At 62.3% G+C, this 16,090-nt stretch overlaps 1 protein-coding gene across 1 annotated transcript; it reads left to right on the top strand.

Annotated features, from left to right (window-relative positions):
- The first annotated feature begins 4,826 nt into the window (after positions 1–4,826).
- On the top strand, positions 4,827–13,077 carry LOC115654912 (G-protein coupled receptor 22-like). The gene is made up of 2 exons (XM_030569810.1): positions 4,827–4,842; positions 11,680–13,077. Exon 2 carries the CDS (start codon positions 11,734–11,736, stop codon positions 12,976–12,978), a length of 1,245 nt encoding a protein of 414 aa, XP_030425670.1. The 5' UTR covers positions 4,827–4,842; positions 11,680–11,733; the 3' UTR covers positions 12,979–13,077.
- Positions 13,078–16,090: the final 3,013 nt, after the last annotated feature.

The raw sequence follows: 16,090 nt of genomic DNA, 5'->3' as shown, positions 1-16,090 counted from the left end.
ACATGTGACCGTGTCACCTGGCACTGGAATCCAGCTTAAATCCAGGGCTGCCCAGAGAATTCAAGGGGCCTGGGGCAAAGCAATTTCTGGGGCCCCTTCCTTACAAAAAAAGTTGCAATACTATAGAATACTATATTCTCGTGGGGGTCCCTGAGGCTCCGGGGCAAATTGCCCCTCTTCCCCGCCCCCAGCCCTTCCAGGGAAACCCTGGGAAAAATAAACATTTAAAAACTTTCCGCATCTCGGCACAAACCCAGGTTTGAGAACACTTCTTTTCAAGTCACCTTTACAAGCTATCACTGGTTCTCAGCATCAGCTAGTGCTAAAAGGCACTAAAGCTCATTAAAAGGGTTGGACAAATATTTTCGTCAAAACTTTTTTTGGATAAAAATTAGGGGTTTTTTTAAAGCAGAAAAAATCATGGACAATGTCCGCTTTCCTTCAAAATTTGTTGTGTTCTTTTAATTGAAAAGCTGATCTGCCAAAACTTGAACATGGTTTGGGATTTCAGAAGTGGGGGGGGGAATATTTGCTCCCTGCTGTGTTTGATTGTTTAAAGAAACAATAAAAAAATTCTGCTTAAAAAACAAATCCAAAACTTTTGAACCACCTCAGCTTGTGACCAAACACCTGAGCCCATCCAGTCAGAGATTTTTCCAGGTTTCTGATACTCTGCTGGCTTCCTTGACTCATATCTGTCTCCATAACTTTGGGTTCATTTAGGTTAGAACATAAGAACGGCCATACTAGGTCAGACCAAAGGTCCATCCAGCCCAGTATCCTGTCTACCGACAGTGGCCAATGCCAAGTGCCCCAGAGGGAGTGACGCTAACAGGCAATGATCAAGTGATCTCTCTCCTGCCATCCATCTCCATCCTCTGACAAACAGAGGCTAGGGACACCATTCCTTACCCAGCCTGGCTAACAGACATTAATGGACTTAACCTCCATTAATGTATCTGTTTCCTAGAGACTGGCTCCACGGGGTCCCTCACAAACTGGAGACGGTTACTGTGGGTTTGTCTTTAGTAGAGCTTATGTACATACTCCACGAACTGGGCATTTCAGCTTGTTCCAGAATCTGGGATGAGCCTATGTTGTGAAAACTGAAATGCTCAAAATAGCACATGCATGTGAATGGACACAGGGTGCTGAAATTAATGTAACCCAGGGGTTCTCAAACTGGGGGTCAGGACCCCTCAGGGGGTCACAAGGTTATTACTGGGGGTCGCAGGCTGTCAGCCTCCACCTCAAACCCCACTTTGCCACCAGCATTTAGAATAGTGTTAAATGTATAAAAAAGTGTTTTTAATTTATAAGGGGGGGTTGCACTCAGAGGTTTGCTATGTGAAAGGGGTCACCAGGACAAAAGTTTGAGAACCACTGAATTAACCCCTCTGGAGCCTCGGGGAATGCAGGGGCGGGGGGTCTCCCTTGGTAGGGTTGGGAAGGAGGCAGGTGGTGTAGGATATTGCCCTTCTCATGTGATCCCTCCCCCATGGCTCTCTTGGCTCTCTCACTGTTAATCTAAAGTGGCTATTTTGAAATGAAGCTACCCTCCCCTAACGTGAATCTCCCTATGGCACTGAAATTAAATGTAGACTATAATTTGGCATTTGAGACGTGAAAGGGATGGGAGCCCTAATGGAAAAGCTAACAGCTTGGCTCTTCTGCAAGCCTCAAACTGCTGACTGAGCTTTAGGGCAGGTAAGGCTGTGCCTCCCCAAACAGCCTGGCCCTGCCCCCTATCTGACCCCCACCCACTTCCTGCCCCCCGACTGCCCCCCTCGGAATCCCTGACCCATCCTGTTCCTTGTCCCCCCCACTGCCTCCCCAAGGCCCCCTCCGCAACCACCACCCTGGGACCCCAGCCCCCACCAACCCCCTGTTCCCTGTCCCCTGACTGCCCCAACCCCTAGCCCCCCCCCATGCTGAGTACTGACAGACCCCTAGAATGCCCAGAATCCAACCCCTGTTCCCTATCCCCTGACTGCCCCCCCCGAACCTCTGTCCTCTGACTGTCCCTGAGACCCCCTCCCCAACCACCATCCTGGGACCCCACCCCCCACCAACTCCCCCGTTCCCTGACTGCCCCGACCCCCTGCTGAGTCCTAACACACACCCCAGAATGCCCATGATCCACCCCCATTCCCTGTCTCCTGACTGCCCCCCCCAGAACCTCTGCCCCCTCCCTGTGCCCTGTCCCCGGGACTCCCTGCCCCTTATCCAACCCCCCCACAGCCCCAGCCCCAGTCCCCTGCCACGCTGCTTACCTCCACCTCCTCCCCCCCCAGAGCCTTAGTGCTGCACGTCCAGGAGCGGCCCTGGACAGCGCTGCAGCAGCTTGTCTCCAGCGGGGCCCCAAAGCTCGCAGCCCCACCCCCTTCCCGCACAGCTCAGAGTTGTTATAGCTTTGTCCAGGGCCGCTCCTGTACGCGGCGCGCTGAGGCGCTGGGGAATGGGGGGAGGCAGAGGCGGGCCCAGGGCCAGGGCCGGGGCATTCTCTTGCCCCACTTGCCCCCCCCCCGGGAGGCCCAGCTTAAATCTGGTGCCTTTCCATTGAGAAGAAGGGGTGGGCACAAGGCTGGTGCAACCACTAGGTGAACTAGGTGGCCGCCTAGGGCGCCAAGTGGTTGGGGTGCCAAAAAGCGCACTCAGGGGAGGAGGTGGAGCAGAGGTGAGCTGGGGCAGGGTGGTGCAGGGTGGTCCACCCGCAGCAATGGGGGGGCACGCAGGGGAACCGCTCCCTGCCCCAGCTCACCTCCGCTCCGCCTCCTCCCCTGACAATGCTGCTCCTGCTCTAATTCTCCTCCCCGCCCAGGCTCGCCGGGCCAAACAGCTGACTGCTGCAAGCCTGGGAGGTGGGAGAAGTGGAGTGGCACCGGCGCGCTCAGGGGAGGAGGTGGAGCAGAGGTGAGCTGGGGTGGGGAAATGCTGGGGGGGGGGCTCCCTGGGTGGAGGGGGGGGCGGGGAGCTTCTGCAGGGCTCCCCAGGCCAGAAGGGAGGGCGCAAGGTGGAAGTTTTGCCTAGAGCGTGAAATATCCTTGCACTGGCCCTGGGTGAGCATCCAGAGAGACAAAAGATTCCCGCCTTGTGCCCAGGGTATATGAAGGGGTGGCACAGCACAAAGGAGGTTCCAGTCGCGAGAAATCCCCTAGTTACCGTCTGAGCTGGAGCTAACAAGGGCTGTCCCAGGGCAAAGGACGGGCCAGACCAGGAAGGAGTCTCAGCTGTGAAAGCTCATTGGCATGTCTCTGAGGGGGAGATTTTATCTGTAACCAGGTCTGTATCAGGCTTAGACTTGCCTGCTTTGTTTTCTTCTGCTTGGTGACTGACTCTGTTCTGTCTGATATTACCTGAACCACTGAACTCCTCCTTTTTATACTTAATAAAGTCACTTTTGCTTATTATTGAACCCAGAGTTAGTCGTCACTACCTGGGGGAGGGGCAAACAGCTGTGCAGCTCTCTCTGTGAGTGTTACAGAGGGCGGACGATGTATGCGTTCACCATGTCTGAGCTTTATACAGGATAAAACAGACTCATTTGGGGTTTGGACCCCACTGGGAGCTGGGCATCTGAGTGCAGGAGACAGGAGCACTTCTTAAGCTGTTTTCAGTTGAGCCTGCAGCTTGTGGGGGACGTGGCTCAGACCCGGGGCTGCGTTTGTAGCAGGCTAGCGTGTCTGGCTCAACCAGGCAGGGTTCCGAAGTCCCAAGCTGGCTCAGGGTGGTCTCAGCATCGGGGCGGCTCTAGACATTTCACTGCCCCAAGCACGGCGGCATGCTGCAGGGGGTACTCTGCTGGTCGCCGGTCCCGTGGCTCCAGTGGGCCTCCCGCAGGCGTGTCTGCGGAGAGTCCGCTGGTCCCGCAGCTCCAGCAAAGCCGCAGGACCAGCAGACCCTCCACAGCATGCCCCTAAGGCTGCCTGCCTGCCGCCCTCCTGGTGACCGGCAGAGAACTCCCCATGGCTTGCCGCCCCAAGCACGCGCTTGGCGTGCCGGGGCCTGGAGCCGCCCCTACTCAGCACATCGGGTGACAGTCCCAAGGGGGTTTCTGTGATCCAACCTGTCACACCAGCTGCTCAGCCCCAGAGACTGGAGTTGGAGGGGGAGTCAGGGCCAACTTGGGGAGCCCTCGGGGCAGGTGCCAAGGTGCCTGGAGCAGGCACAGCCTCCTGCCTGCCATGGCAATGGTGAGGCCGATGCCCCAGCTGGGCCGTGCTCAGCAGGAAGGGAGCAGCCAGGGTCTCCGCTCACCCCAATGCATTGTGCAGGGGGTCTTTTCCCTTGCAGCTCCAGCCTTGGCCCTGTCAGTGCTCCCCCTGCCCAGCTCGCTGCCCTCCCCCATGCACTGGGTGCCCTAGGAGCCAACTCCCCCTGGAGCCTGCCATACTGCCTGGCCCGGGCCTTGGGGCAGGAGAAGACACTGGCTATTCCAGCTGTGCATCCTGGGGGAGGGGCGCAGGGAGAGGGCTGTCCAGCTGTGCACCACAGGGGAGGGGCACTGGGAGCAGGCTGTCCAGATGTGCAGCATGGGGGAGGGGCACTAGGAGCGGGTGTCCAGCTGTGCAGCTCAGGGGGAGGGGCGCTGGATGCGGGCTGTCCAGATGTGCAGCAGGGGTGTATCCTGCCCAGGGTTCCCAGGAGGCTGGGCCAGATGTGCAGCCCAAGCTAGTTCAGTTGTTGAGGGGCGGGCCCGGGCGCTCCAGGTGTGAAGCTGGGGGAGGCGCGCAGAGCGCGTGCTCGGGGATTCCAGATGTGCCGGGGGCGCGCAGCGCGGCCAGGAGCCCGGCCCGGCGGGGAGCGGCGGCGCTGCGGACCCGGCGGGGAGGAGTCGGACGGGTGAGTGTCGGGGGGGGCTGGTCCCTGAGCCCCGGGGGGACCCCGCTGCTGCGAGCCGGTCGGGGAGTGACCCCCCCCCAGTTCCATTGGCCCGGTCCGAGCCCGGCCCCCACGGAGCCAGGTGAGCGGGGGCAGGGGCCTGCGAGACCGGGCCAGGACTCCTGGGTTCCCTCCCCGGCTCTGGGGGGGCTGGGAGCCAGAACTCCTGGGTTCTCTGCCCAGCTCTGGGGGAGGGCAGAGCAGGGGGGGCTGGGAGCCAGAACTCCTGGGTTCTCTGCCCAGCTCTGGGGGAGGGCAGAGCAGGGGGGGCTGGGAGCCAGGACTCCTGGGTTCCCTCCCCGGCTCTGGGTGGGGAGTGGGAGCTGGTGGGTTAGAGCCGGGGGGCTGGGAGCCAGGACTCCTGGGTTCTCTCCCCAGCTCTGGGGGGGGCCTAGAGGGCAGAGCAGGGGGGGCTGGGAGCCAGGACTCCTGGATTCTCTTGATCAGTTTGGTCCAGGGCCGATCTGTGCTGTGTTTGAAGGGTGCCCAGCAGGGTATGGGCCTGGGCCTGGGCCTGGGGCCCTGGATGCTACGATAACAATCTCAGCCGAGGGGCTGGACTGGGGGTCTCTCTCCAGCGCTGCACACTGGGAGCCCTGGGCAGGTCAGTCCCTTCCCCGTTCAGTGCAAACTCGCCCTTCCCTGCCACTGCACTACCAGTGAATGGGCGCAGGGCCGGCGTGCCTGGCACGGGCATGGATGTTGGCGAGCTGGCAGGCAGGGGATGGTTGATGCCGGGCTGGTGGCTGGCGCGGGGGATGGATGATACTAGGGTGGTGTGGGGCATGGTTGATGCCGGGCCGGCAGCTGACGGCTGGGGGATGGATGATGCCGGGCCGGCAATTGGCACGGGGGGATGGATGATGCCGGGCTGGCACCTGACGGTCGGGGGATGGATGATGCCGGGCCGGCGATTGGCAGGGGGGATGGATGATGCCGGGCCGGCAATTGGCAGGGGGGGATGGATGATGCGGGGCTGGCACCTGACAGTCGGGGGATGGATGATGCCGGGCCGGCAGCTGACGGCTGGGGGATGGATGATGCCGGGCCGGCGATTGGCAGGGGGGGATGGATGATGCTGGGCTGGCACCTGACGGTCGGGGGATGGATGATGCCGGGCCGGCGATTGGCAGGGGGGATGGATGATGCCGGGCCGGCGATTGGGGGGGCACCTTGCAGGAAGGGGACCAGGCCACCAGTTGCCAGGAGACAGGGTGTCGGCCATTCTCTGTGCAGACACCATCACGCTGGCCCTCTAGGGCTCTGCCACAATCACACCCCCTGATCCCACCACCTAGATCCTTAAGAAAGGCATAGGGGAAACTGAGGCACCCACACAGTAAGAGAAAACATTGAGAACATTCCCACTTCGTCCCATGAGCACAGCTGGCACTGCCAAGATGCACTCACTGGTCGGCTGTGGCCATGGCCTATCGGGGGCTCTGCACCCTCTGGGTGTGCCCTGCAGAGCGTCACTGGCAAGTGCCCATTCATGGGCACCACTGGGCATCCCTGCCCCCTTCTCACTTCAGGGCCTGTGGAGCCAGACACAGGCTGTGTCAGAGCAGGGGGAAGGAGGCGGCACAGGCTGCCTTGGAGGGGCGGGGGAATGGGCTTCCTGGGGTGGCAGGTTGTTTGGGGGGGCAGGGACAGGGCGCAGGCTGCCTGAGGGGGCAGGGAGGGGGCATGGGCTGCCTGGGGGGTGGGTTGCTTGGGGGGGCAGGGAGGGGCGCAGACCTCCTGGGGGGGCAGGGAAGGGGCACAAGCTGCCTGGGGGGGGTTGCTTGTGTGGGGGCAGGGAGGGGGCACAGGCTGCCTGGGGGGGCAGGTTGCTTGGAGGGCAGGGAGGGGCGCAGGCTGCCTGGGGGGGTGGGTTGCTTGGGGCGCAGGTTGCCTGGGGGGGGTTACTTGGGGGCCAGGGAGGGGCGTAGGCTGCCGGGGGGGGTTGCTTGGGGGGCAGGGAGGGGCGCAGGTTGCTTGGGGGTCACAGGCGGCTTTGCCCGTGCTGGGTTCTAGATGGAAGCTGCGTGTGGCTCCCAGATGTGGCTGCAGCAGGTGGCTGTGCCGGGGGGCTTGGAGGAGGGGGCCATGGCAGTCACCCCGGAGGCTGGCAGCGGTGCATCCGGCAGTGGCCAAGTTGCTGGCATGGGACCCTGGTCTGGTGACTTGCCAAGCATGCTGGGGAGCTGCTTCACCGACCCCCAGGTCAGCGGGGCCAGTGTGATTCCTGGTCTGAGCCTGGCCCCCGTTAGCATCACCCGCTCCCCAAACCATGGCCCAGCCTGGAGACCTCACCCAGGCTCTGGAAACTGGCCCAGCGTTAATTCCCCACCCTGGCCAAACTCCCTTGTTCCCTGGCTGGCTGCAGCGCTGGCCCTTGCGTGATTTCCCACCGCCCCATGCAGCTGCAAATCTGCCCGTGGCGACGTGATGTTTTCTTCCAGGCCATTGGTACAAATGGAAAATAGCGAAGGGCCAAAACCCGCCCCCATAGGACCCCGCTGGGAACAGCCCCACCCAATGACGACTCCCCAGTGCCAAATCCATGCTGAGACCTAGCACTGAGCCAGTGTCTAACCCGTGTCACGTGGGCCACAGTCATTGTATGTTGGTCCCATCTTGTGAACAAAACGCCCTGCAGCACCCGGGCCGCGGCTCGGCCAAAAGCAAATTTTACTGTCACCACCATTCCCTGCAGCACCCGCCTGTCAGCTCCACTCAGTCTGATGCCATCCATAACCCATGTCGATTTGCATTAAATCACCCTCTAATTCTTTATTAATCAAGTTCTGTATCAGCCGCTCCATTACCTTGCCTCGGATTGACATCAGGCTGAGAAGCCTGTAATTACCCTGGTCATCCATTTACCCTTTCAAACAACTGGGGTACCACGTGAGCTTTCTGCCACTCAACCTTCCCCTGTGCTCACTGGAAATCAGCACTAACAGCTCAGCAGCTCCTCAGCCAGCTCCTTTCAAACTCTTACATCCAAGTTCTCTGAACCAGCTGATTTCAAAATGTCCGACTTTAGTGGCTCCTTTTGACCATCCTCCAGAGATGCTAGTGGAGTGGAAAGAGCGTTATCGCCAGTACTGCTGCCAGGAGTCTTTTAGTTCTAACAAATTCTTGTATTGTCCTTAACTCTGCTGGCTGTAGACGTCTCTGCGTGTCCCTTGGCTTCCCTTATCTATTTTCAACAAGTCCCTGTGACGAACTGGGCATGTTCTTAATGTTTTCTCTGAATACTGTGTTGGTGCCTCCGTGTCCCCATGGCAGTTCTTAATATCTAGGTGGTGGAATCAGGGTGTGTGATTGCTGCAGAGCAAAGGGCCAGTGCACCTAAATGCCTGGCACTCTGTCTCCTAGCAACTGATGGCCTGGGCCCCCCTTCTGCAAAGGTGCCAGCTGAAGGTGTTGGAGACAAAGGGATCAGGTGACCTCCTGGCCCGGGAAAGGAGCTGAGCAGAGAAGGAGGGGCTGGAGGGGTTGTTAGTCTGGAGCTGGCTGAGGGCAGATGTGGGAGTCTGGTTCACTGCCCCCCAGAATGGACCCGGCCGAGGGGTTCAGTTCGCTGTATCTACAAGCTCTGTTTTAGACCCTGTTCCTGTCATCGAATAAACCTCTATGTTACTGGCTGGCTGAGAGTCACGTCTGACTGCAAAGTGGGGGTGCAGGGCCCTGTGGCTTCCCCAGGACCCCGCTGGGGCGGGTTCGCTGTGGGAAGCGCACGGAGGGGCAGAGGATGCTGAATGCTCCAAGGAGAGACCCAGGAGGGGAAGACGTGTGAGCTTCTTGCCCTGAACAAGTCTGCTCCAAGGGAGAGGAGGCTCCCCAAAGTCCTGCCTGGCTTGGTGGGGAGCAGTTCCAGAGCATCGCCTGGTGACTCTGTGACAGTCCCAGCTTCTGACTGGTATTCGTTGCTGCCCCCTTCCCTCTCTTCCTTTGCTTAGATATGATTCTTTTATGTTTTACTGGCTGGCTAAGAGTCACGTCTGACTGCAAAGTGGGGGTGCAGGACCCAGTGGTGCAGGACAAACCTGGGTGCTCACTGGCGTGCTCTGGGGGGCTCCCGCTGCCAGACTGAAACCTCCTGGGCCTTGCTAACCATTCGAGTGACAATCTGTGACTCAGAGCATGCAGCTGACATGGGGGGTCGTGCTAGACCCTGTCCTGACAAAGACAGAGGGACCATGGCAGAGCTTCGGGACAGGTGCTCAGGGCTTGGTCCCATTTCGAATGTGGAGCAGAACAAAGTCCAGCCCAGTAACATGGAGTCACACTTGGTGCTTTAATAGGGCCATTTCTACAAAGCTGGAAATCAATACGAGCCAACTGAACTGAGAAGAATGTACCAGAGAAACGGGAACCCCGCACTCAGTGCCCCCAGAGCCACAATCCCACAACTGGGGAAGGCGGCTGTGGTGGTTACCAAACCAACCCAGCCTGGACAGGAACTCAAGGCATTTGTCAAAATAAAAGAATCATATCTAAGAGAGGGAAGGGGGCAGCAACGAATACCAGTCAGAAGCTGGGACTGTCACGGAGTCCCCGGGCGATGCTCTGGAACTGCTCCCCACAAAGCCAGGCAGGACTCTGGGGAGCCTCCTCTCCCTTGGAGCAGACTTGTTCAGGGCAAGAAGCTCACACGTCTTCCCCTCCTGGGTCTCTCCTTGGAGCATTCAGCATCCTCTGCCCCTCCGTGCGCTTCCCACAGCGAGTCCGCCCCAGCGGGGTCCTGGGAAAACCACAGGGTCCTGCACCCCCACTTTGCAGTCATATGTGACTCTCAGCCAGCCAGTAAAACAGAGGTTTATTCGATGACAGGAACAGGGTCTAAAACAGAGCTTGTAGATACAGCGAACCGGACCCCTCGGCTGGGTCCATTCTGGGGGGCAGTGAGCCAGACCCCCCCACGTCTGCACTTCACTCCTCGTCCCCAGCCAGCTCCAGACTGAAACCTCCTCCAGCCCCTCCTCTCTGCTCAGCCCCTTTCCTGGGCCAGGAGGTCACCTGATCCCTTTGTCTCCAACACCTTCAGCTGGCACCTTTGCAGGGGAGGGGCCCAGGCCATCAGTTGCTAGGAGACAGAGTGCCAGGCATTTAGGTGCACTGGCCCTTTGCTCTGCCAGATACTTAAGAACTGCCATGGGGACACTGAGGCACCAACACAGTATTCAGAGAAAACATTAAGAACATTCCTAGTTCATCACACCCCCATGCACCAGTACCCCCCAGCATCCCTGTGCCAGGCCACTGGGCACAGCCTGGCAGCAGCAAAGCAATGACCCTTGGCTTGGAGGCTGGGGGCCCAACCTGGCCGTGTGCTGCCGCCGCCCTGGCAGTACCAGCAGCAGCTGTGCCGCTCCCTGCCTCCCGCCCAGCAACCTGCCAAGGTCACACAGCAGCTGCTGTCAGTGGAACCAGCCTGGCAAAGGGCCGGGGGCTGGTCCAGCTATTGGGAGCGGGCAGGGAGATGGCAGCCCAGGAGTAGCCTGGCACGGAGCCCACCTGGCCCTGGGAAGAGGCAGCAGCTGGCTGCGGGTGGCCACACAGTAAAGGCAGGGCTCTGATGCAGGTAGCTGCTGCTTTCAGTCACTTATGGAGCCAGGTTCTCTCTCCCCCCGCCCCCCCAAAGTGAGCCTGAGGGAAGCTCCTTTCCGGGTACGGCGCAGGCCCCTGGGGTGGTGCTGCGGTGCCAGGGCCGAGGGGTCAGCGTGCTGGGTGCCTGCGCTAAGCAATGGCCGCTGGGTAGCTCCGCCATGGTCTGTAGGTGGGAAGTGATGCCCTGGGACACATCCCCACAGCACAAAACCAGGGCCCAGATGGTTGTGCTGACATGGCCCCGTGAGGCTGGGCTGGCAGGGGCTGTGGGTCGGGAGTGAGGGGCACCCGCAGAGCTGGGCTGGGAGGCTGCTGGTCAGGCGTGAGGGGCACCAGCAGAGCTGAGTGGGGCTGCAGGTCAGGAGTGAGGGGCACCGACAGAGCTGTGGGGGCAGGGGCTGCAGGTCAGAAGTGAGGGGCACCGGCAGAGCTGGAGGGGCAGGGCTGGGATGGCAGGGGCTGCGGGTCGGGAGTGAGGGGCACTGGCAGAGCTGGGCTGGGAGGCTGCTGGTCAGGCGTGAGGGGCACCAGCAGAGCTGAGGGGGGCTGCAGGTCAGGAGTGAGGGGCACCGACAGAGCTGTGGGGGCAGGGGCTGCAGGTCAGAAGTGAGGGGCACCGGCAGAGCTGGAGGGGCAGGGCTGGGATGGCAGGGGCTGCGGGTCGGGAGTGAGGGGCACTGGCAGAGCTGGGGGGGCAAGGCTGGGATGGCAGGGGCTGCGGGTCGAGAGTGAGGGGCACTGGCAGAGCTGGGGGGGCAAGGCTGGGATGGCAGGGGCTGCGGGTCGAGAGTGAGGGGCACTGGCAGAGCTGGGGGGGCAAGGCTGGGATGGCAAGGGCTGAGGGTTGGGAGTGAGAGGCACTGGCGGAGAGGCATCTGCACCCCTGCCTGTTCTTGGGGTTACTGTGGTGGCTGCATTCCCAGCTGGAGGAGGACCTGGCAGTGGGAGCCCGTGAGGCCCAGAGTGAATGGTGGAGCCTGGCTGAGCAGCTCAGCCCCCCCAAGGAGATTTCCCTGCTGCTGTGGGGCAGGGAGCTCCGTCCCCACGAGCTCAGGCCAGAGAGAGTGGAGCGATGGAGGGTTTGGGATGTGAGGGGCAGGTCCAGGAGCTGGGTTGGGTGCGGCTGGCGTGTGTCAGGTGCTGTCTGCCTGCCGCAGCTCCTGGGGTAGCTGATGCCCTGTGTCCTTTGCTCTGCAGGGGTGTGTGGCCCCTGGTGCGGGAGCAGCCCATGAGCCCAGGCTACTGTCCGACATGGCGAGCGCCATCTACGACACCCTCCTGGAGAGCACGGACGGGGCCAGCGTCGACGCCGGCTGGTCCCTGCCCTACGCACTGGGCTTCCAGGTGTCGCTCACCAGCTTCCTGCTGCTGGAGATCCTGCTGGGCTGCAGCAGCAACCTGACGGTGCTGGCACTGTACTGCTCGCAACCCGGCCTGGTGGACTCGGTCAGCACTGTGGTGACCATGAACCTGCACGTGCTGGACACGCTGGTGTGCCTGGTGTGCATGCCCCTGACCATTGCTGTGCTGCTGCTGGCACCAGAGCACAACGGGCCCCTGCTCGGCTGCTTCCACGAGGCCTGCGTCACCTTCGGCAGCGTGGCCACCGCCGCCAACGTGCTGGTCATCAGCCTGGACCGGTACGACATCTCGGTGCGGCCGGGGCGCCGGGTGCTGACGCCCAGCCGCACCGCCCTGCTGCTGGCCGCCATCTGGCTGCTCTCGCTGCTTAGCTTCTTCCTGCCCTTTCTGGAGCTGGAGATCCTGCGGGGCCCCCGCCCAGCGCTCTGCCTCCGCGTCCCCGGGCCCCAGGCCGAGCTGGCCACATGCTACCACCTGCTGCTGCAGATCCCGGCCTTCGCCGCCGCCGGGGCCGTCATGCTGCTGACCTATGCCCGGGTCCTGCGGGCCCTGGACATTCGCCTGGGCGGGCGCCGCTTCCGCAGCCAGCGCAAGCGCCGGAAAGCGGCGGAGCCGGGTGCCGGCGTGGGAGAGGCCCAAAGGCCGGTGCAGGTGCCGCCGGCACTGCCCCCCCAGCCCATGCGGGTGCAGGCCTCGGTCTCGGTGATCGTGGCTCTCCGGCGGGCCGTCAGGCGGCACCGCAACCGCCGGGAGCGCCAGAAACGGGTCTTCAGGATGTCGCTTGTCATTGTCTCCACCTTCCTGGTGTGCTGGGCGCCCATCTCCATCGCCAACCTGCTGGTCCTGTGCCTGGGGCCCAGCCGCCTGCTGCTCCAGCTGCGCCTCTGCTTCCTGGCCCTGGCGTACGGCACCACCGTCTTCCACCCGCTGCTCTACGCCTTCACCCGCCGGAAGCTGCGCGCCGCGCTGCGCAGCAAGCTGAGGAAGCGGGTGGTCTCAGGACTGCAGGTGGACCCTGCGCCTGGGGGCACCATCATCCACAACTCCTGGGTGGAGCCCCACAAGGGCCGCCGGGCCCGGCCTGCGGGCAGCGTGGGGGCACAGCGCTGCCTCACCCAGGGGCTGAGGGAGTGAGTGGGTGGCACACGCCGGGGCCTGGCTGAGCGCAGCCAGCAGGACCCAGACTGCACCATGGTCACTCGCCCGGGCCGGGCCAGGCAGCTCCGCTCAGGGGCGCCGGGGAGAAGCTGGGCCCCGTCACGCCCGCCCTGGCCGACCAGAGGCTGGAGGCGGGAGTGGGTCCCGCCTGCCTCCCAGCAGCAGCCGCATCCCTCCAGGGGACGCCGTGAGCTGGCCTGAGCCTGGGACGTCCGCGCTGGCCCAGGCTGGACCCTGGCTGGGGGCTGGGCCTCCTGGAACTGCCAAGGGCCCTGTGTGCCCCCCACGTCGGGAACGGCTCCTCCGGCCCCCCGCCACCGGGCCCCGGGCCTGCCGCGCCCCAAGCTGGCTCCACGCTGGGCGAGGGGAAGGGCCCGGCTGGTGCTGACTGAGGGGCCAAAAGAGAAGGGGGTGGGAGAACCTGGGGCCCGTGGTCCTTCCCAGGGCAGGGCCTTCCCCACTTCAGTGTCTGGGGCTGGCTGAGCCGGCCCATAACAGTATTCCTACCCTCATCATCGGGGGGGTGGGGGGGCTGTCTGGTGGGGCAGCTCTGTGTATCGGGGGAGCGTTCTTTGTGTCCCTTGGGATCTGTGTGTTAAGAGGTGGGCTTGGGAAATCCACATATCCATGGGGGGGTCTGTGTGTCAGGGGTATGTCGGGGGGAGGGCTCTGTGCCTCCGGGGGCAGGGCTGTGTGTTGGGGGGGCTGTGCATCTGAGGGGGGCTGTGTGTTGGAAGGGGCTGTGCATCCAGGGGCGGGGCTGTGCATCCAGGGAGGGGGCTGTGTGTTGGGAGGGGGCTGTGCATCCAGGGGTCTGTGTACTGGGGTGGGGTCTGTGCATCTGGGAAGGGGGCTGTGTATTGGGGGGGTCTGTGCATCTGCGGGCAGGGCTGTGTGTTGGGAGGGGGCTGTGTTTTGGGAGGGGCTGTGCATCCGGGATGGTCTATGTGCTGGAGGGATCTGTGCTTCTGGAGAGGGGGCTGTGTGTTGGGGGGGGTCTGTGCATCTGGAGAGGGGGCTGTGTGTTGGGGGGGGTCTGTGCATCTGGGAGGGCTGTGTGTTGGGGGGGTCTGTGCATCGGGGGGTCTGTGCATCTGGAGAGGGGGCTGTGTGTTGGGGGAGGTGTCTGTGTATCGGGGGGGTCTGTGTGTTGGGGGGAATCTGTGCATCCGAGGGGGGGGTCTGTGCATCTGGGGTGGGGGCTGTGTTGGGGGGGGGCTGTGCATCTGGGGGCAGGGCTGTGTGTTGGGGGGGCTGTGTGTTGGGGGGGCTGTGCATCTGGGGGGGCTGTGCATCCAGGGGGCGGGGTCTGTGTGTTCCTGGGTCTCTGACTCCCTTTTCTTTGCTGTGCTCCCAGCTCTGTGTCCAGCCCCTTGCCTGGCTCCCCAAGGCCCCCCAGCTGAGATGCTGCCCCCCCTTCTCTGTAAATACCCCCATGACCGCCCCAATCTCAATAAAGAGGAACCTCTTCAAGCGGCCGCACCTGTCTCTGGTTCTTGGGGTGGGCAGTGCGACCCCCCCAGCGCAGTGCACCGTGCAGACCACGAGGGGGGCCAGGTGGCTGAGTTGGGCCTCAGTGGCTGTTTGCCGGGGTGAGGGCCTCCTGCTTCCTCGGGAGCCCCCCCTCTTGCTGCATCTGAGGCCAGGGGTTAACTCTGCCCCCTCCCCATAGAAGGAGCTGGGTGGGGCGGGGGAACCCCGGGCAGCCCCCTCCCCACTCGTACAGTGGTGGGGCTCACCCCCCCTAGCTCCGCTGGTACCCCTCAATCCCGACCCGCAGCCCCCTGCTCTCCCAGAGCTTTGTATGAGGTGATGGGGCCAGTCACCCCATGCCAGGCACCCGTGGCCCGAGCTCTGCCCTTACACACGACCCTGCTTCCTGGCCCCGGCCCACTGCCCGCAGGGACTGCTCCCCAGAGGGCTCCGCAGGTAGATGCTCTGGACCGGTGCTGGGGCCCTGGGGCCCCGGGGCCCCTGAGGCAGTTGTGAGCTGCCAGGGCTGGGCTGGCAGGGCCAGCTCCGGCCTGGTGAGCTGTCGCTTGCCGTGGTCCTCAGGCAGTTTCCCCGAACCAGTCCGGTGGTTCTCCACGGCCTGCTGGGTCCTCCCTGGGCTGGCGGGGCCCAGAGCAGCGGGAGCCCTCCCCATGGCAGGGCCGCAGCGCGCAGCTTGATCGTTGCAGAGCCTCTCCTGGGGTTGCGGCGGAGGGCGGGCAGGGAGCTCTCCCTCAGTCCGAGGTGGCTCCCAAGGTGTCCTGCCTGAGGCGGGGAGAGTCGCACTGGCCCACTCAGGAACCATGCAGCCGCTAGTGCCACCAGCACCCCTGCCAGGTGCCAGGGCTGCCAGGACAGCAGCGAGGTCCGTGTGCCACCCTGCCATGCCGTGCACGGGGGCAGCAGCTGGGGACTCACCTGGCGCGTGGGGGGGGGATGTCCAGCAGAGATGGCACCTGCCCGCAGACACCTGTGCCTAGGGTGACCAGACATCCCGATTTGATCGGCAGTCCCGATATGTGGGGCTTTGCTTTATATAGGCATCTGTTACCCCCCACCCCTGTCCCAGTTTTTCACACTTGCTGTCTGGTCACTCTACCTGTGCAGAGGGGAGTTTAGCTGATTGTTTCCTGCTGTCTCTCCAAGTCTCTCACTTCTTCTTGACCATCTGGACATTTGTGATGCTTTCACACTCATCCTGAACCGTGCACACATCCTTAAGAGTGTGCCCTTGTTGCCGAGAAGGCTAAAGGCATTTTGCGCTGTATAGGTAGGGGCATTGCCAAGAGATCGAGGGATGTGATCATTCCCCTCTGTTCGGCATCGGTGAGACCTCATCTGGATACTATGTCCAGTTTTGGGCCCTCCACTACAAGAAGGATGTGGAAAAATTGGAAAGAGTCCAGCGGAGGGCAACAAAAATGATTAGGCGGCTGGAGCACATGACATGAGGAGAGGCTGAGGGAACTGGGATTGTTTAGTCTGCAGAAGACAAGAATGAGGGGGGATTTGATAGCTGCTTTCAACTACCTGAAGGGGGGCTCCAGAGAGGATGGATCTAGACTGTTCTCGGTGGTGACATATGACAGAACAAGGA

This window comes from Gopherus evgoodei, chromosome 7 (genome assembly GCF_007399415.2).
Source record: "Gopherus evgoodei ecotype Sinaloan lineage chromosome 7, rGopEvg1_v1.p, whole genome shotgun sequence".
Lineage (NCBI taxonomy): Eukaryota > Metazoa > Chordata > Testudines > Testudinidae > Gopherus > Gopherus evgoodei.
The sequence above is the reverse complement of the archived record's forward strand: the minus strand, read 5'-3'. Positions and strand labels throughout refer to the sequence as shown.

Bases quoted from the DNA above. Each gene is read 5' to 3' on its own strand.
- LOC115654912 (XM_030569810.1), top strand. From the start codon at position 11,734: ATGGCGAGCGCCATCTACGACACCCTCCTGGAGAGCACGGACGGGGCC.